The following is a 21,653-nucleotide window of genomic DNA, read 5'->3' on the forward strand; positions in this document are numbered from 1 at the left end:
GTATTATTGTCACAAATATGATCCATTTTTTGGAAGAAGTAACAATTTGAGAAATAATTAAACATGCCCAAAAATGAATTCAAAGGAGAATATACACAGCGAAGTCACCAAAGAACACCTCAAGAAATGCCGGAATTTTTTGACTTTATAATAAATGAATAAAAGTCTTGATACGAGCTTGGATTGAATCATAGTTTTACTTTAGCATCAGACGAAAAACTAACCTACGACTAATCCAAGTGTAGACCAAGAGAACTTTAATCGATTTGATGATCAGATATTATGAAATCTATTAAAATTTAAAAAAGATATGACATATTTTAAATTATTTCTTAATAACTAAACATAATGCACTTCCTACTACAAATTAGAGTTTTTGGCATGTCGGCATCTTTAATTTGGAAATATTTTCAATTTGAATTATAGCTAAATTATTAATATAAATCAATAAAGCATATCTGCACAGACTAAAAAAGAATTTGAAGCTTTAACTCGATCACATGGCAAAACATTGAAGTTTTTAAAATATTCAGTAGTGCGAATGCGAATAGCAACAATAAATATTAAATTTTCTGCTGTTGTCGTCATCTATTGTATATGCAAATTTCGGAATATGTTAGTTTTATTGGTGATTAGCTAACAGATGGTGTTTTTTATTTGTTTTATATTAAATGCATTTATTTCGGTTTACTAAAATTATAACAGAATACAATTAAATAACATATGTTTGTTTATATATTAATATAACCGAAGTTGACAAGTTTCCTATAATTAACGTGTCGAGGCTCCTAGTATTTTCAAAATATAATCTGATTTCTTAATTGAATTTGTCCCGATTTTCAAAATATAATCTGATTTCTTAATTGGGTTTGTTAAGATTTGCACTGTTTGTTGGATATTTAAAATTAGACTTAACGTTTGAGGTCAATGGGCTATAACCCCAAATAAATTTCGAGTTTTACCCTTGGTATAACCATAAGTACCTACAATAGTTAAAATGTCTGACAACTTTTGCCATAATTACAGTAAAAATGCAAAAGATTATGAAAGTGCAGCTAAAAATAGAAGACACTTGTATGTGCGTTTTGAATGCTTACATCACAAAGCAACCTATTAGAGGAAATGTTTGTTTGCGGTTGTAAGATTTAGAAGATTTCCCAAAAGAATTTTAGTTTTATGTAATCTTCTATTCAGCTTACGATCCCGCAACTTGGGTGAATAAAAATGTTTGTCACAGAAGTTGTTTTTAAAATAATTTCTGGGGAGAATATCCCAGACAAAAAACAAGGGAACTGATGAGCCTGCCTTACCCCCTGGTAAACATTACCATCATTCTCCACTAATAAACAAATGTTATTTTTATAAAAACAACAATAAAGGCATTAAGCCTGACCATTTTGCAACAACAAAATACCATGGCATCCCGAACAAACAAGCCGACATAGGAACCAATTTATTTATTATTTTTTATACCCTCCACCATACTATGGAGGGTATATTAACTTTGTCATTCCGTTTGTAACTCCTCGAAATACTTATGTATGGCCCAACAAAGTATATATATTCTTGATCATCGTAAAATTCTATGTCAATTTAGCGATGTCCGTCTGTCTGCCTTTGTCTTTCGAACGAATCGATATAATAGGCTAAAATTTCGCAGACATGTTTATTTTGCCAGTAGGCAGGTTAAGTTCATAAATGGGCCATGTAAGTCTACGTTTTTATATAGCCCCCATACAACGGTACCGATATTCGGTATTTTGATGATTCCAGCGACATTATTCACCGGAACAAATTTGGTATTTTAAGTTCCAAAGGGATAGTACAGCCTAGGATTTAAGATTTTAACAGAATTTTAACGTTTTTTTGTAATTTCCAAATTCGTTCAAATGGTGGAGGGTATTCAAAGTTCGGGCCGGCCGAACTTACTGCTTTTTAACTTGTTATGTTTGGATTATGAGTCGTTATATTTTGCCAACGAAAATTTGCAACGAATTCGAAGGAAGTGCTAAATTTATCAAAAATAAAAAAATGTTTTTTTTTTTATAAACCAAAATTGGCGATATTTTTATTGTATTCAATATTAAGTATTCATATGTAATATTCTTCAGAGACTCACACACCCCAAATTTTGACTTAGAAACAAGTAAAAAGTGTTTAAGTTCGACTGGGCCGAACTTTTTATACCCTCCGCTTACCAAAGTAAAATAAATCATGAAAAGAGTAGAATATGTTGACTTAGAATATCAATCCATGTTAATTAAAATAAAACAACCCATTTATTATCATCTAATTTGGTTGGAAATTGTGGCAGAAACTTTCAAAAACACCGAAAATCCGGAAGTACCGTTATATGGGGCTATACGAAAACGTAGGCCGACATGACCCATTTACGAATATAACCTGCCTACTAGCAAAATACATATGTGTGTAAAATTGTGTGTGGAAGACAGAAATAACAAATCGGATGAACAACATATATGGGAGCTATAGCTATCCGATTTCGATCAAATTTGGCATACTTATTTTCAGACCTATTTTAGTCGTATTTGCATATTTGGTGCACAAAAAAAGCAAATCGGACGAAGAAATATATGGGAGTTATATCTTAATTTTGACCGATTATCTCCAATTTCAATAGGGTTCGTCCTTGGGTCAAACAAACAATTTGTGCAAAATTTCATCTGGATCGGGCATTAAATGCGACCTGTACTTTGTTTACAAAAATACATGGACAGACGGACGGACAGGCAGAGAGTCGAACGGAAGGACATGCATAAATCGATGATCCTTATGGCATTATAACAGAAACTATGCTGTAAATAAGATAATATTTCCATATATTCCTTATTATTGAGTTTTAGTCTTCTATCAAAACACTGGATTGCATCGGTCGTTGTTCGAAATAACTTTGACATTCAAGCGATTTTTGCCGAATTTCAAGAGGTCAATGTAGACCAGTTAGGAATTTCAATAGAAATATTACGGCATGCAATTTTACACAAAGTTGGTAAAGTATATACAGAAATTAATTTCTTTCAAATTCTTATTCCCAGATTTTAAAAAACATCGAATTTTATATATCATCCTATTGTTAGGAGTTTATCCAACGATTCTCATACTTACGGAACCATTGAAAACTCTCATCATTGAAATGATTGATTTATAACCCAGAGGAAATAATTAAAAAACCATATTTTATTAATAAATATTCACAAATTAAATTATATCACTGAATAATAATTTAAACTATACCAAGCCGAGAGATACAATCTGGTATTAAGGCACAACATATTAATGCTGAATATTTAATAAGTTTCGATGACAATATTTTAAAAAAAGCTTCGCATATTAGTCTATAACCGATATTAAGAAGTATAAAAGTTAAATTTTAGCTGAACAGAAATCATTCTGCTTTCAATTTTTATAGAATAACCTAGAGCAACTGAGAGAAAAATGCGTGCCTTCATTGTTTTGTGTTTGGTGGCAACTGCCTGTGCCCAATCTGGCTACAATTATCAAGCAGGCAGCAGCGGTAATCTTGGATCTGCCTCCAGTGGAGTGCCAAGCTTCGACGCCGGCTCTTCGTTAGGTGCCGGTCCCTCCTTTGCTCCTTCCGGACCCGAATATGGAGCATCAGGTAACTTAGGAGCTGCCTCGAATACAGCTCCTGTTCAAAGTGAACTTGAAAAGGAATTCTATACCTTCACTGCCAACGATGAAGACTTCAATGAACCTGCTGGCTCCAATCAATTTAACAATGCTGTGAAACAGGGACTCCGTGTAATCTTCATCAAGGGTCCCGAAAACAGTGGTTTGGAAGATGCCGCTTTGGCATTGGCCAAACAAGCTGCTGAACAACAGACCGCCATCTATGTCCTTCAGAAACAAGCTGATCTGGCTGATTTGGCCAACAAATTGAACCAAGACAACAGCAATGCCAATCACAAACCCGAAGTACACTTTGTCAAATACCGCACCCCTGAAGATGCAGCCAACGCCCAAAAGGCCATTCAAGATCAATACAATTCCTTGGGTGGTAAATCTCAACACATTGACGGTGGTGTTGCCCCAGCCTTGAATTTTGCCTCTCAGGCCCCAGTTGCTCCTGCCCCTGCTTCCGCTGCTTCGAGCCCTGCTACCAGTGCTACTTACCTTCCTGCTTCAATTTTCCGTCGTTTCCGTTTGTAAGTTTCGATGTAGAGGGTTAATCACTGGGCTGGTTCCGTGGGTGTTATAGTTGTTACGCGTTATTCAATAAAAGAAAATATACGAATTTAAAATAATATTTTATTTGATTTTTATTTTTTATATTTTTTGAAATTTGAAGGGGGCGAGTCTTTTCAAAAACAACTTTTTATTTCTGTTTAACTTCAGGATTGTTTTCGATTTCAGCCCATCTGTGGTAAATAACAACTCGCCAAAAGAAATTAATTTTACAAAAGGTCTTTCCAAGTATAAATAAATGTTGTAAATAAGTGGCTTATCCCCGACATAGATTTTTAAATGAATATAAATTTTTGGAAAAAATGCCTACAATATATTCTATTTTTGATCCTTGTCTCGAGATGATGTGTTCTGTGCAAATTTTTTACAAAATTGAGCAGTTTTTGCGAATTCTCCCTTAACAGTGGAACACCAGAAAAAAAAAAAACAACACAGCCAATTCGAACTTAACCTGAGCTTGATAAAATATAACGATATAAACAAAATAGTAGACCCCTTGCTCAGCAAATGAAGTACATGGTTTTACATTTCTGACCTAAGTCTTATCTAAATATTCTGAAGCGACAAGTTTGAACAGTACATCTCCTTGTGATACTACTTTTTCAAAGAAAAAAACATCTTATAGAACGAAAAGTTGCTCATCGATTTTGTTCAATCTTGTTATATTCAAGTGTTTGAATCAACCTTATGCCAGAAGAGAAAACGAGCGTAATCGGTTTACTTTTTCGGGAACAATGCCGCATTTTTTCAAATTTTAAACAATTATAACTCTCATAAAATACACCGATGTTTATTTCAACATAGTACAACCCAATACTTTCACTTACCATTGATCAAATGTGTATATAGGCTGAAGTGGACGATCCTCTTCAAATATCGCACGTCTAAACATTTTTACTAATTTCTAATTATTTAGTTCCTCTTCCGGAAAGGGTCAAAATTTAATGCTCATAAAATACAAAACCAGTTCTCCATAGTTCTCAAGGTCAAATACACACGGTATACCTCTACAGGGTGAGATGAAAAAACTGCAAACAATTTCATATTGCCGACACTTTTAAGCCACTCGTTCGACAGATGTTAAAATTATTCCAGTGACAGCTCATTATATTGTTTACATGCGCACAAAAGCATTTTGGTGAGAATTTTTCAGAAAATAAGTTATTCGTGATGGATATTCAAGCGCGATAGTGTGATTTCTTTATATTTGGCTGGAAAACGACAAGTTGCTATCGTTAACCACTCAAGCACTACCATCGCTCGTTACCGTGATACTGGTAGCGCAGGCCGACGTCAAGGAAGTGGATGGAAGAAAAAAGCAACATCAGCAGAAATGGTTCGAAAAGTATAGAAGCGATTTGATCGAAACCCTCGTCGCAGAGGACATATCGTAACATTCCATTCGGCAAATATTGAAAAATGAGCTCGGGGTAAAGCCATTGAAATTCCAAAAAGTGGAAGAACTTACACCTCAACAGAAAGAAAATAGACTCAAAAGAGCTAAAGAGTTGCTTCGCTTGGCCGAAAGTGGTGAACTGCCGAATTTGGTTTTCTCCGAAGAGAAAAAAAATCGTTGTCCAGCAGTTTGTAAACAAACAAAATTATCGTTTTACTTGCCAAAGAGGTCAGCTGAAAATGTGCACCTTCGGTAGGCCACCAGAACTCAAGCCCCGGCCATGGTGATGGTGTGGGACTCCATAACAGCCGATGGTCGCTCTCCGCTCGAATTAATCGACCTTGGCATCAGAATAAATGTCGAATATTCGACAATATTCTGGAAGGTGCATTAAAGCCTTGGACATTCAAACATTTTGGCCGCATTCCAAGAGGACTCAGCACCATCGCACTCAACAAGCGCCACCGCAGAATGGTCACAAATTGAGGTTCCTCACTTCATTTCCAGCGCACAATGGCCACCAAAATCTGCGGATACCAATCCGTTGGACTATTGCGTCTGGAGTACTTTGGAAAATCAAGGTTGGCACTAAAAAATACCAAAGTGTCGATAACTTCAAGCCAGCGCTTCGCCGGGAATGGGCCAAAATACCGCAGAGCAACATTCGGGCAGTGTGGTCTTTGAAGGCCATGATTCGTGCCAAAGTTGAAAAATTCGAACAAATCTAAACTTATCCCAAAATTTGATGATATTTCCGACATTTTTTGCTTTCATTCAATAGAATTAAAAAAAAATTGAATGGTACTAAACTGTGCATTAGATGATGATATAGAGCTGGAATCCCAATATTTGTTATTGAGGTCTCTATTATGTAAGTATGAAAAAAGTTTAAGAGCATCACGGAATACTCTACGTAGTACAACTTAACCTGTTTTAACATTATACTGCAAAAGCAAGTAAAAAAGCACTAAGTTCAGACGAGCCGAACTTTGAATACCCTTCAGCATTTGAAACCAATTAGAAAATTGTCAAAAAACAAAATCCATTAAAAATTTTATTAAAATCTTTAAAATATCTAATGTCGGAAGGTGCCGATATATTGGGGGATATACGATATTGTGGACCTATATAGACAAATCTATGTCTGGGGTAAAGTATTCACAAGGAAATCCCTCTTCCAAATGTTAAAGTACCCACTAGGAACTCCTTGGGTGGATTATCAGACAATTCCGTTGAAAAATGTGGGTAAAATCATCAAAATACCGAATATCGTGGGGGGTACCGTTATATGGGGGCTATACGATACCGTGGGCCTATATAGGTAATTCTCTTCCGAAGTACAAGGTACCCACAAGGGACTCCTTGTGTGGAATTTCCGACAATTCCATTGAAAAATATGGTAAACATCATCAAAATACCGAATATCGGCCCGTACCGTTATCTGGGGGCTATACGATATCGTGGACCTATATAGATAATTCTCTTCTGAGGTTTAAAGTACCCACAAGGAACTCCTTGTGTGGAATTTCAGACAATTCCATTGAAAAATGTGGCTAACATCATCAAAATACCGAATATCGGGGGGTACCGTTATGTGGGGGCTATATATCGAGAACCTATATTGATAATTCTTTTCTAAAGTTTAAAGTACCCACAAGGGACTCCATGTGTGAAATGTCAGACAATTCCATTGAAAAATGTGAGTAAAATAATCAAAATACCGAATATCGGGGGTTACCGTTATATGGGAGCTATACGAAATCGTGGACCTATACAGATAATTCTCTTCTGAGGTTTAAAGTACCCACAAGAAACTTATTGTGTTGATTTTCAGACAATTCCTTTGAAAAATGTGAGTAAAATCATCGAAATACCGAATATCGGGGGTACCGTTATATGGGGGCTATACGATATCGTGGACCGATATAGCCCATCTTCGAACTTGACCTGTCTGCATACAAAAGACAGATCTATGCAAAATTTTAGCATCCTATCTTAATTCGTTTAGACTGTAGCGTGATCGTCTTAGAATTTTACGCTGATCAAGAATATGTCTAAAGTGATTATTTCGATAAATTACAAACGGAATGACAAACTTAATATACCCTCCATACTATGTATGGTGGAGGGTATAAAAATCAGAATTTGAAGAATTTAATTCTACTGCAGGTAAAAGAGAAAATTTAATCTAAAAGTGATAGAAATTTCAGTGACATATGGTGAAGGACAAAATAAATGGGTCATTCTTTGAATTTTCACATTTTGAAGAGTTCCCCCAGCTTAGCATTGGGTGTATAAAGGAAATTTCAGTAATGTAATCTTACAATAATCTGATCCCACAAATGTTCCAAATAGATATGAAATTATGATTTCTTCGTATTCGTTCGGATGTCCGTTTGTCGTGATTAATTGACAACCATTTCTCAGCTCTCCAAAATTGTACCTTCTATTCTACCATGTGGTTTAATATTTTTTAAAACTTTTACTTGCAATTAGTTTTACAAATTTTAATAACAATAACTTAAAATACGTTTATTAGGAAACTAATCCCTTCAATGGGTTCCACTCAGATGCGGCGAAAAACCGAAGCAGGCAGATATGTGGCACTGGTAGCAGGACTAGAAGCAGCAGAAGTTGGAACAGGATCAGCTGGAGCTTGTGAGGCAAAATTCAAGGCTGGGGCAACACCACCATCAAAATGCTGCGATTTACCACCCAAGGAGTTGTATTGTTCCTGAATGGCCTTTTGGGCATTGACAGCATCTTCAGGGGTACGGTATTTGACAAAGTGAACTTCGGGTTTGTGATTGGCATTGCTATTGTCTTGGTTCAATTTGTTGGCAAAGTCAGCAAGATCAGCTTGTTTCTGAAGAACATAGATGGCGGTCTGTTGTTCAGCAGCTTGTTTGGCCAAAGCCAAAGCAGCATTTTCCAAACCACTGCTTTCAGGGCCCTTAATGAAAATAACACGCAGACCTTGTTTTACAGCATTATCGAATTTGTTGGAGCCAGCTGGGTTGTTGAAATCTTCATCGTTGGCACTAAAAGTGTAGAATTCTTTTTTAACTCCGCCTTGGCTTGGAACGGTATTCGTGGCACTTCCAGTATTATCGGATAATCCATATTCATCACCAGAAGGGGCAAATGAGGCGACTGCATCAGAAGACGTGGAACCTGCATTGTAACTAGGTGCAACACTAGAAGTCGCATCAATATTGGAGCTACCAGATTGATAATTGTAGCCAGATTGAGCACAGGCAGATGCTACCAAACACAAGGCAATGAAGAAACGCATATTTCTTTCCAGTTGCGATGTTGCTATTCGAAATGAGTTCTGTGCTTGAATGTATCTAACTCAATGGTCCTTTCACTTTTTATATAATGTTAGGTACCGCGAGGCTATGACTTTATACAAAGTATTTTATTAAAAACGGCGACATTGAAATTAATTTTAAATGAAATTGATCTATGATACTTCACCCGCAACCTAATTAAATGAATTGTGCCACTAAAATGATTAATCTTCCTTGTTGTTAAAACTGAGTTTTGAAATATGAACATATTGACGACAGTCCGATCAGGTCTACATTTATTAACAGAGTCCAAGTATGTTTTTCATACCCTAGGCTACCCATCATTTAAAAAACTGTCTTCATGGCTTGTACGCACCGTAACTCTCAAAGATGTTATCCAATTTGGTTCAAACATACCGGTTCAAATTTTCCCCTTCCGAAAAGAAAGAAAAAAATTAAATGGTTACAATTAACAAAATTATGAAAATTAAGTGTCTCTAAGAAAGTTAATTTAGTTTTTATGTATTTTGGCAAATCGTTATGATATCAAAAGGCCAAAGAAGTTTGGTAGAAATATGGACAATAACGGTCCAACCCTTCCTTCACCCAAAAATATTGAATTTTTGAGTAAATATAACTCTTATGAAATGAAAAATCAATTACAGAGGTTCTTCAAACATTGCATATTTCAATATTGCTATCAAGACCAGATTAGTACATGCTAATACTTTTGGTACCTCCGTCACAAATATTCCAAAATATCCAAAAAAATATATATAAATCTCAAATAAATTGGAATCAATATCTGATTTGATTGAAACTTCGTATAGGCTTTTGATAAGGCTGGGCTTTTGGAAATTCGTACGAAAAGTACTAAAAAATAAATACTTTCTATTGGGCAAACGGAGTGAGGTAGAATTCTGAAATTTGGAATGAGAGTTACTGACGGAGGACAGATGTACCAAAGCATTTTTGGAAATTCGAACTTTAAAGTTACAAGTTTAAAATTGTTACTAAACTTTTAAAATGGTATCATTTGGTATTACGCGAACGGATAGGACTAAAAACTTGAAATTTGGTAAGAGAATCAAGGTTGGAAAGTAAGTCTGAACTCTGCGAACTGAACTAAATGGTCCCCCGGTCCCCTTTGGTTGTAGGTTTGTGATAAAAACGTGGTTTTGGAAATGGGTAATACAAGTGCACAAAAAGTACTAAATGGTACCATACATGGTACAATCTCGTATTGTGTAAACAGAAATTGCCTGAATTCGGAATTTTGGTATTAGGGTCGATGTTAATGTATAGCCTGGGCATATGGATGTAGGTTCGCAAATATGGTTTTGGAAATGTGAACTATGACTGTTCAAAAAGTAATAATTGGTACTAAATTGGGTATTAGGTGAAGGGATAGAGCTGGAGTTCCAAAATTTAATATCTAAGTCCCTGTTCCTGAAGTCCTGTTCCTGAAAGTAGTAAATGGTACTTAAATGAGTATTAAATGAAGGGATAGAGTTGGAACCCCAAATTATGATATTGAGGTCTGTGTTGGTATGTGGGATTGAGATATGGAGGTGGCTTTGGAAATGTGTACTATGATTGCAAAATTTGTACTAAATAGTACAAAATTAGATATTAGTCGAAGGCATAGAGCTAGAATCCTGAAATTTGATGTGTTCGTCACTCTTGATGTCTGTGGTTAAGATAGGGAAATGGTTTTGGAAATGTGTAATATAATTGTTCGAAAAGTACTAATTGGTACTAAATTGAGTATTGATGAGAGATAGGGCTGGAGGTCTCTGTTGGTCTTTGGGATTGAGATATGGCTTTGGAAATGTGTAATATAATTTCAAGAAAAGTACTAAATAGTACTAAATTTGATATTAGGCGAAGAAATAGAGCTGGAATCCTGAAATCTGATATGAGTGTCACTGTTGGTGTTTGTGTTTAAGATAGGGAGATGTATTAAATATTAGAAAAAGTATTAAATTGGGTGAAGAAATTGAGCTACAATCCTGAAATTTGATACGGACGCCACTGTTGGTGTCTGTGGTTAAGATATGGAAGTGGTTTTGAAAATGCGTACTATAATTGTTCACAATGGTATTAAATTTTGCAATGGGGGAAGTTACGGAGCTAAAATCCTAAAATTTGTTATTTAGGGCACTATTTGTATCTGGGATTGAGATGTGGAGATGGTTTTGAAAATACATGGTTTAACTGCACGAGAATAACTAAATGTTACAAAGTTGGTATTGGGTGAAGAATAGATCTGAAATCCCGGAATTTGATATGGATGGATGTCACCATTGGTGTCTGTAGTTGAGAGAAGGAAGTGGTTTTGGAAAAAAAATGAAAAAAATAACAAAATATTCCGTTGTGTGATAGGATAGAGATGGAATTCAGACATTTGGAATATCTAGTACCAAATATCATTGTTGTCGAATGCATATTACGAATGTTAGGAACTTAAACACCAAATGGGATGAAACATATATATGGAAGCTATAGCTGTATCTGAACCGATTTTCTCCGAATTCGATGTACTAACCTCTAGACAGAATTTGGTTGGATGTACCAAAATTCAGGACTTTGTGACAGATATTGGCCATTTGGTGCACAACTAACCCGAAATCGGTTGAAGATATCTATGGGAGCTATATCCAAATCTGAACCGATCTTGACAAAATTTGATACATTTATTTCAGAGCTGTATCTGACAGCTGGTACCAAAGATCATTGTTATGGAATACATATTATGCCTTTAAACCCCAAATTGGATAAAACATATGGGAGCTATAGCTACATATCTGAACCGATTTACATCAATTTTAAAGTACTGGTTTATAGGATAAATTCAGTCGTAATTGCCAAAGTTCAGTCCATTTGGGCTGATATTGGGCTTATGGTGCACAATAAACCTGATATCTGATAAACATATATATGGCAACTATATCCTAATCTGAACCGATCTCGGTAAAATTTGGCAGATGTAGTTTTGAGCTTCATAAGTTATCTGGTACCAAATATCATTCTTTTGGAGTGCATATTACGCATGAGAGGAACTTAAAAGCCCAAATCGAATGAAACATAATATATGGGAGCTATAGCTATATCTTAACCGATTTCCTCCAAGTTTGATTTACTTGATTCTAGTCTGATTTCAGTGGGATGTACCGGAATACAGGTCATTTGGACTTATATTAGCCATTTGGTGCACAAATTACCCGAAATCTGTTGAAAGTGTATGAGAGCTATATCTAAATTTAAATCGATTATCACCAATTTAAATAGGGTTCGTCCTTGGACCTAACAAATATGGTCTGCAAAATTTCATCTCAGTCAGATAATAAATGCGACTTGCGACACTGAAATGCATAAATGGATACAGGAAGTGATTCTATGAAGATCCTCAAGGTAACTATGGGTCTATCTCGCTTTCTTCTCCATGTTACAAACAAATGCACAAAGACATAATACACTTACCACTATGTGGTGTAGGGTATAAAAAGGATGGTTTAATGGAAATTTGGTATTGTTTTACGCAAACGTTATGTTCAAATTCACCCTCTAAATATTATTCGTCTGTCTGTCTAATACTCTTACCACGTGAAAACTTCTGCGTTAAGTGGTCTGTAATTGTGACTTAAAGAGTCACGGCAAATCTGTACATTTTTCTGTTTGTGGTCCATTTCATCAAATATTATGCGATCATCTTCAAAAACACTAAGCTTCTATTCCGATCCTACACTCGGTGCAATATTTCGATGGTATCGGACCATAATTGCTATCTGTTGCATGATTACAAATTAACATAAACAGACGGACGGGCACACATGGCTAGATCGACTCAGCTCGGCGAAATAGGTAGATCTATATAACATCGGGGGCCTAGGACCAATATTATGCGGTGTTACACAAACAAACATATAATACTCCAAACGCATACAATATAATATAATATAAATAACTAATGTAGGCTTAGTTTTTTTAAGCAATTAATAAAATATAAATGCCATCGTTATTGTAAAAGTTTTATAAAAATAGATTTTAAATTTTTTAAGGTACATTTTTCAATTATAATTTCTAATAAAGTGAATGTCTCAGTCACTTTGCAAAAAAAATCTTCATTCGATTTAATTAAAGGCCATTAATCATTTTAATGCAACAAAATGCATAATATCCATTGACACCATGCATTCTATGTTTTCCAAATGAGTATTCTAATGACTTAATTATAAGAGTTACCAAATAAGCTATTGGCAACGCTTTAGCAAATAGTATAAAAAGTAAAAGGTTTTTTGAATTGATATCATTTAGCAGCAGTATTCATATCGGATTACATAAGCAATCAAACAAACATAAATAAGATGCGTGCCTTTATTGTGTTGTGTTTAGTGGCCACCGCCTGTGCTCAATCGGGCTATAATTATCAAGCCGGCAGTAGTGGTAATTTTGGTGCAGCTACTAATTCTGCCCCATCTTTTGATGCTGGATCTTCACTTGGTGCTGCTGCTCCCTCATTTGCTCCTGTCGCTGCCTCCGATTTTGGTTCTTCCGATAATGTTGGATCTGCCTCCAATGCTGCCCCAGTCCAAGGCGAACTTGAAAAGGAATTCTATACTTTCACTGCTAACGATGAAGACTTCAACGAACCAGCAGGCTCCAATCAATTCAGCAACGCTGCCAAACAAGGCCTTCGCGTAATCTTTATCAAGGGCCCCGAAAGCAGTGGTTTAGAAGATGCGGCTTTGGCTTTGGCCAAACAAGCTGCTGAACAACAAACCGCCATCTATGTCCTCCAAAAACAAGCTGATCTTGCTGACTTGGCCAACAAATTGAACCAAGACAACAGCAATGTTAATCACAAACCCGAAGTTCACTTCGTTAAATATCGTACCCCTGAAGATGCTGCCAATGCCCAAAAGGCCATTCAAGATCAATACAACTCCTTGGGTGGTAAATCTCAGCAATTTGATGGTGGTGTTGCTCCTGCCCTGAACTTTGCATCTCAGGCTCCAGTTGCTCCTGCTCCAGCACCAGCTGCTGCCGCTTCCAGTCCTGCCACCAGCTCCACCTACCTGCCGGCTTCTGCTCTTCGTCGTTTCCGTTTGTAAATTGTTAAGGATTTGGACATGTGACCCTATGAATACATGTGTATATATGTTATATATATATATGTAATTGTTTTTGTTGTACAATATTCGAAAAGTAAACAGAAAATATTTATTAAATATTTGAGTTTTATGTGTTTTTTGGTTATTCAAAAGTCTTGTGAAAATATATAGTTTAGTTCGTTCAAGACTATTTTATAATTGGGAAAAATATTTACCAAATCCAATACCATAGACGGGTGTGTACAAAATACTTTGACATACGTTTGAGTGCGGTTGTGGAGCTGGGAAAATTTAGCAATAAAATATAAATACTCCCAAGACTGCACAAGACCACTAGAATGAAATAACAGCAGCCCAGCCCTCCATTCAATATTAGAATAGATAAGAATAATTGTGTGGCTGCTATTACGTTAAGTTAGATTAGTTTTTGTATCACTTAAGAAACATATTTTTGAAATAAACTCAGAATTGAATCAACAACCAAACCATTCGGTTGGTATTCTTTTCTCATCACCGAATAAAGAATAGAGTTGACAATCGAAGAGGGGTATTGGACTCTATTCCAACTTGGTCCTTCAGCCGGATACAAAGAATTGAATCTACACCCAAGCGAAGCGGTTGTATTCTTTTCTCATCATCGATCCAGAGAATAGAATTGACAATCGAAGAGGGATATTGGATTCTATTCTTAAACAGGGTGAAATCATAAGATATAGAGATTAATTGAATATAGAGATTACAGAATACCATACTGCCAACACTCAACGCACGTATTTCCAAACCGTTCTGTTCAAAATTTCACCATGCCACCTCTATCCACTCACCTAAAACCATATTGTGCCAAATTTAGTACCATTTGGTACGGTTGTTACACTTAAGTACGCATTTCCTTATAACTAACTAACTTTTATTACCATATACAGAGTGAGATAAAAAACCGCAACAAAGTCAAACGCCATAATTTTTACAATTTTTTTTTTATAATTTTACAGAATAAAAGCAAAAAATATCGGAAATAGCATCAAATTTTAGAATAAGTTTAGATTTGTTCGAATTGGTCACCTTTGGCACGAATTAGGGCCTTCAAACGGTCAATGAAACCGCTCCCTAATGTTGCTCACACGCTGCCCGAATGTTTCTCTGCGGTATTTTGGCCCATTCCAGGCGAAGCGCTTGCTTGAGGTGATCGACACTTTGGTATTTTTTGAGTCTATTTTCTCTCCGTTGAGGTGGAATATGGAATGGAATATTGCGATACGTTCATTTTTCGGCCACTGCGACACGGGTGTCTATCAAGTCGATTCTTTACCTTTCTAACCATTTCTGCTGATGTTACTGTTGCTGTTGCCGTTGCCGAATGTTTCTCTGCGGTATTTTGGCCCATTCCAGGCGAAGCGCTTGCTTGAGGTGATCGACACTTTGGTATTTTTTGAGTCTATTTTCTCTCCGTTGAGGTGGAATATGGAATGGAATATTGCGATACGTTCATTTTTCGGCCACTGCGATACGGGTGTCTATCAAGTCGATTCTTTACCTTTCGAACCATTTCTGCTGATGTTACTGTTGCTGTTTTCTTCCGTCCACTTCCTTGACGTCGGGCTACGCTACCAGTATCACGGGAACGAGCGATGGTAGGAGACATAAAAGATTTATTCACATTTAAATGCTGGATTGCTCCAACGATAGCCACACGTGGTTTGCCATATAAACAAATATAAAGAAATCACACTATCACGCTTTAATTTCGTTACGAATAACTTTTTCCCACCAAAATGCTTTTGTACGCTTGTAAACAATATAATGAGCTGTCACTGGAATAATTTTAACAGCTGTCGGACGAGTGGCTTAGAATTGACAGCAGTCTGAAGTCGGTTGCAGTTTTTCATCTCCCCCTCATTCAAAATTTTACACTGGGGCACACGATAACTCTCAAAGGGGGTATACGATTTGGTCCAAACATGGAACATCGTACCATTATACACCAGCTTACCACCAGTTCGGAGAGTGCAATATTGGCCCACTCCTTCAGGTGCCTTCGCCATAGGAAGTCAAATATTCCAAGAAAACATTTTAGTTCATAGAAAAAGAAAGAGTCATCCGATTTTGCATCAGTGCTAGTTAAAAATGCAGAAAACTCGATTTTTAAAGAGTTATGTCCATTTTGAACTATTCAATAATTGATGCAATAAAAGGTGATCGCAAATAATAGCTAAAAACGCTGAAAATAAAAACGCCGAAAACTCAATATTTAAGGAGTAATGGTCATTTTAAAATATTCACTAATTCGTTCCAAGTTAACTGATCAAAAATAATATCTAAAAACTCCGAAAACTCAATATTTAATTCATTCCTATATAAATGATCACATATAAAGCTAAAACGCCGAAAAAAATCTTTCCATCAGTCCTAGGTCAGGTGGAAAACGGGATTATTATCGCCGTGAAACGGGGACTCCGTGTTATCTTCATCAAGGGCCCTGAAAACAGTGGTTTGGAAGATGCCGCTTTGGCATTGGCCAAACAAGCTGCTGAACAACAGGAAAACGGGATTATTATCCATCAAGTACCACCCCCACAAGGGGTCAAATTTTGAATAAGCATAACTTATGAAATGTCAAATAAGAACCCGATTGTGTTTAAATTTCGCACGTCTCATTATTTCTACTAACACAAGATCTGGTATGAATAACGATGGGAACGGAAACTACTTCTTGTACCTCCCCACAGCGGGTAAAAAGTTTGGAATAACTTGGAAAATAAGTCAGCGATTCGTTTCCAACTTGGGATATATAGAATTTTTTCCTGAACTAGAGATCGGATGTGAATAGGGAATTTATCGGCCCACTTCTTCTCGTATCTCCCCACCTAAGTCTAAAGCTTTTATTATTTATTTAATTATTTGCATAAAATTCCAATACCAAAGATCTGAACAGTAATGTAAATGTCTGAGGAAAATTTCAAAGCGACAGAATGCTTCCCGGATTTAGGGAAGCATTCAGTGTAAGTGTTATTTGCATAAAATTCCAATATCAAAGATCTTAACAGTAATGTAAATGTCTGAGGAAAATTTCGAAGAGACAGAATGCTTTCCGGATTCAGGAATGCATTCAGTGTAAGTGTGAAATTTTTGTTCTCTCCGCTGCACCAATTTAAATTGATGTACTTCATTTAACACCGATAATTTTTTTTTTTTTTTTTTGCAAAATTGTTTAAGATCGGAGCTTAATGGAAAATGTTGGTTCCACATCCATGAGAATTTTTAGAAAGAAGCACCTAATAATCACAAAATATGCTTCCATATTGGAAAATAATGAATTACTTATAACCCCTAACATTCGAAAAGTTTGCAATTTAAGCATTTCACAATTTTGTCACTATGCGATGCAAACGTGATGCTATTTTTAACTCCCCCTTATAATTGTTTATAAAATATTTTTATTTTTGATTTCGTTTGTTCTAAAATTACGCAAAATAAAAAATGCACACAGATTTTCTTTTCAACCGTAGAATATAAATAAATTAAAGATAAATCAACTAAATACCTCTCACGTGCTGAGATATTTGTATATCTATCCAATATAGACTATAACGTCAACACCCACCTATCCGGTCAATAGCATCAGGAAATTCAATTGAATACAGGAAATAAGTTCAACTAAATTTTCGAAAGCCAAAAAATATGCAAAAATTAATCAAAAATTTGAAATACCGATTAAACGAACTGGAGATGACAAAATAAATTAAGAAAAAACAAATTTATACCAAATCATCGATGCATAGGCAATAAGCAGCAATTAATGAATATTTCATTAGTTCACAAGATTTCGAAATGCGTGCGATGCAACACATCTGCCGGTAAAATGTATAAAAATAAATTTCACATCGCTTTTGAATCATTCTAGTTTTATAACTTAATCGGATAACAATATCATCGAATTAAGAAGATGCGTGCCTTTATCGTGTTGTGTTTAGTGGCAGCCGCCTGTGCTCAATCGGGCTATAATTATCAAGCTGGCAGCAGCGGTAATTTTGGTGCAGCCTCTAATGCTGCTCCATCTTTTGATGCTGGATCTTCCTTTGGTGCTGCTGCTCCTTCATTTGCTCCTGTTGCTGCTCCTGCATATGGACCTGGCGATAATGTTGGATCTGCCTCCAATACTGCCCCAGTCCAAGGCGAATTGGAAAAGGAATTCTATACCTTCTCTGCCAACGATGAAGACTTCAACGAACCGGCTGGCTCTAATCAATTCAACAACGCCGTGAAACAGGGACTCCGTGTTATCTTCATCAAGGGCCCTGAAAACAGTGGTTTGGAAGATGCCGCTTTGGCATTGGCCAAACAAGCTGCTGAACAACAGACCGCCATCTATGTCCTTACCAAACAAGCTGATCTTGCTGACTTGGCCAACAAATTGAACCAAGAAAATAGCAATGTTAACCACAAGCCCGAAGTTCACTTCGTTAAATACCGTACCCCTGAAGATGCTGCCAATGCCCAAAAGGCCATTCAGGATCAATACAACTCCTTGGGCGGTACCAGCCAAAGTTTCAACGGCGGTGTTGCTCCAGCCTTGAACTTTGCCTCTCAGGCTCCAGTTGCTCCCGCATCCGCTCCTGCTGCTTCTAGCCCCGCTACCAGTGCCACCTATCTTCCCGCTTCCGTGCTCCGCCGTTTCCGTTTGTAAACGGTAGGTAAATAGGAGACGACTGATTTTGTTATTGTTATTGCGACCCGATCTAATAAATTATTTAAAAACAATCAATTGAATTTTTTCTTAAGGATCTAGAAAAACATTGTCATGTTGTGTATGAATTTGCAACAATCCAGGAAATGTTCAATGTAAAATGTAGATGTGTAATTATGGCGGTCTATAGAAAGAGAGTAAAAATCTGTTGAAAGTATTTTCATCTACTGATAATCCAAAAGGAAAATCAAAGTCTATTAATGATGGGCAGATAAATTCGCAAAAGCTATTATTAAAAAATCAGGCAATCTAAAGTGCATGAAGAATTTAACAAGTTAAACAAGTAAAAAAGCAGCAAGTTCGGCCGGGCCGAACTTTGAATACTCTCCACCATTTGGAACGAATTAGGATTTTTTTTAAATCCTAAAAATATCGAATATCGGAAGGTGCCGATATATGGGGGATATACGATATTGTGGACCTTTATAGACAAATCTATGTCTAGGGGTAAAGTACTCACAAAGAATTCCTTGTGTAGAATTGTAGACAATTTCGTTGAAAATGTGGCTAAAAGCATCAAAGTACCGAATATCGGGGGATATCGTTATATGGGGGCTATACGATATTGTGGACCTATATAGATATTTATCTTTCAGGGGATAAAGTACTTACAAGGAACTCCTTGTGTGGACCTTCAGACAATTCCATTGGAAAATGTGGCGAAAATCGTCAAAATACCAAATATCGGGGGTACCGTTATATGGGGGCTATACGATATCGTGGACCGATATAGTCCATCTTCAAACTTGAGCTGCCTGCAGACAAAAGTCTGATCTGTGCAAAATTTTAGCTTTCTATCTTAATTCGTTTTGACTGTAGCGGGATTACAACAGACGGACGTAAGGAAAGGGCTAAATTGCCTTAGAATTTTACGCTGATCAAGAATATATATACTTTATTAAAAGGTTACCAAAGTTAGTACCACTTGGTACTTTTCGTTTATGTAAGTATTCATTTGCAAAACCACTTCATATATCAACCCTTTACATCAATACAGACCAAAATACAAATTTTAGTATCACTTAGTACCATCTTGGATACGTATTTCCTAAACCATCTCCATATCTCAACACTGGACACCAATTCTGACCCAACACTACAATTCAAAAATGTAACTCTATCCGTACCATTTATTACTTTCGTAGTCTTGTAGAACTTATTTCCTAAAAATATTGCAAATTTTAGGTCTCCAGCTCTACGGGTTCACCCAAATCCATTTTGTACCAAATTTAAAATCATTTAGTACAAATCTCAATCCCACACTTCAACAGTAATCCCAATACCAAATTTTAGCATTTACTTAGCGTGAGTACGACTTTCTAAATCTTCCTACATTTGGCTGGAAAACCACAAGAGCACTCCAGCATTTAAATGTGAACAAATCTTTTGTCTCTCATACCATCGCTCGTTACCGTAATACTGGTAGCGTAGCAAGGATGGGAGTGATCAAGGAAGTGGACAGAAGAAAACAACAACATCAACAGAAATGGTTCGAAAAGTAAAGAAGCGACTTGATCGAGACCCGCGTCGCAGTGACCGAAAAATGGCTCGTGAACTGAATATATTGCAATATTCCGTTCGGCAAATATTAAAAAATGAGCTCGAGGTAAAGCCATTGAAATTCCAAAAAGTGTAAGAACTTACACCGCAACAGAAAGAAAATAGGCTCAAAAGAGCTAAAGATTTATTTCGTTTGGCCGAAAGTGGTGAACTGCCGAATTTGGTCTTCTCCAATGAGAAAACATTCGTTGTCCAGCAGTTTGTAAACAAACAAAATGATCGAAACAAACGATCATTCATCATAACCAGAAATCAAGCGCCAGCCATGGTGAAGCTGCGGGCCACCATAACAGTCGATTGTCGCTCTCCGGTCGTATTAATCGACCATGACATCATAATAAATACCGAATATTATGGCGAAAATTTTCTGGAGGGTGTATTAAAGCATTTTGGGCGCAGACCTTGGACATTCTAACAGCACGCGTCACCCAAGAAATGTTACAAAATGAGGTTCCTTGCTTCATTTCCAGCACACAATGGCCACCAAAATCTCCGGATACCAATCAGTTGGACTATTGTGTCTTGAGTATTTTGGAAAGCAAGGTTGGCACGAAAAAATACCAAAGTGTCGATCACCTCAAGCAAGAGCTTCGCCGGGAATGGGCCAAAATACCGCAGAGCAACATTTGGGCAGCGTGTGGCGATTTCATTGGCCGTTTGAAGGCCATAATTTATGCCATAGGTGACCAATTCGAACAAATTTAAACTAACATTTGATGCTATTTCCGCCATTTTCTTGCTTTCATTCAATAATATTTAAAAAAAATGTAAAAATTAAAGCGTTTGACTTTGTTGCAGTTTTCATACCCTACAACATCATGTGTTGGGGGTATTATAAATTTGATTGGGCAAAAAATTATGTAACACCTCGAAATATTGGTTTCTCACATAGCAAAGTATATATGAATCTTCCTATCTCGCCGAGCTGAGTCGATCTAACTATTTATCACTCTACAGGTCGCAATTATGGCCCGATCTTCACGAAATTTAGAATGGTGGTTGGGCTAGGGCCAGAATAGAAGCCTATTGCTTTTGGAGATAATCGCATAATATTTAAAAAAACATTCCCGATTTTGCAGTTGCTCTACAGGTCGCATTTATAGACCAATCGAAGCGAAAGTTAGCATGGGTCTAGAGCTTAGGACTGGGCTGAAGCGTTCCAATTTTGATGGTCATCAGGTAACATTTTGTGGATGAAATAGACCATAACATTTGAATTAAATAAGTTCCATTAAACCGCGAATATTTTTAATCCCTGCGAAATCTCAAATGGACGAACATGTCAATTCTGACCGTTACGTAGATGTCGATAGTAAATA

At 36.5% G+C, this 21,653-nt stretch overlaps 4 protein-coding genes across 4 annotated transcripts; 3 read left to right on the plus strand and 1 right to left on the minus strand.

Moving 5' to 3' along the window:
- The first annotated feature begins 3,417 nt into the window (after window positions 1-3,417).
- LOC101897041 (uncharacterized) lies at window positions 3,418-4,268 on the plus strand. Its single transcript, XM_011293153.3, has one exon. The coding sequence runs from the start codon at window positions 3,457-3,459 to the stop codon at window positions 4,189-4,191; it is 735 nt and encodes a 244-aa protein (XP_011291455.1). The 5' UTR covers window positions 3,418-3,456; the 3' UTR covers window positions 4,192-4,268.
- Window positions 4,269-8,189: 3,921 nt separating this feature from the next.
- Window positions 8,190-8,918, minus strand: LOC101893774 (uncharacterized). The gene has a single exon (XM_005188639.3). The coding sequence runs from the start codon at window positions 8,916-8,918 to the stop codon at window positions 8,190-8,192; it is 729 nt and encodes a 242-aa protein (XP_005188696.2).
- A 4,365-nt stretch (window positions 8,919-13,283) lies between these two features.
- On the plus strand, window positions 13,284-14,030 carry LOC101893943 (uncharacterized). The gene has a single exon (XM_005188640.3). It carries the CDS (start codon window positions 13,284-13,286, stop codon window positions 14,028-14,030), a length of 747 nt encoding a protein of 248 aa, XP_005188697.2.
- A 3,915-nt stretch (window positions 14,031-17,945) lies between these two features.
- LOC101894117 (uncharacterized) lies at window positions 17,946-18,761 on the plus strand. The gene has a single exon (XM_005188641.4). It carries the CDS (start codon window positions 17,974-17,976, stop codon window positions 18,712-18,714), a length of 741 nt encoding a protein of 246 aa, XP_005188698.2. The 5' UTR covers window positions 17,946-17,973; the 3' UTR covers window positions 18,715-18,761.
- The last annotated feature ends 2,892 nt before the right edge of the window (window positions 18,762-21,653 follow it).

The sequence above is a fragment of the Musca domestica genome, unplaced genomic scaffold (assembly GCF_030504385.1).
Source record: "Musca domestica strain aabys unplaced genomic scaffold, Musca_domestica.polishedcontigs.V.1.1 117, whole genome shotgun sequence".
NCBI classification, from domain to species: domain Eukaryota; kingdom Metazoa; phylum Arthropoda; class Insecta; order Diptera; family Muscidae; genus Musca; species Musca domestica.

Bases quoted from the DNA above. Each gene is read 5' to 3' on its own strand.
- LOC101897041 (XM_011293153.3), top strand. From the start codon at position 3,457: ATGCGTGCCTTCATTGTTTTGTGTTTGGTGGCAACTGCCTGTGCCCAA.
- LOC101893774 (XM_005188639.3), bottom strand. From the start codon at position 8,918: ATGCGTTTCTTCATTGCCTTGTGTTTGGTAGCATCTGCCTGTGCTCAA.
- LOC101893943 (XM_005188640.3), top strand. From the start codon at position 13,284: ATGCGTGCCTTTATTGTGTTGTGTTTAGTGGCCACCGCCTGTGCTCAA.
- LOC101894117 (XM_005188641.4), top strand. From the start codon at position 17,974: ATGCGTGCCTTTATCGTGTTGTGTTTAGTGGCAGCCGCCTGTGCTCAA.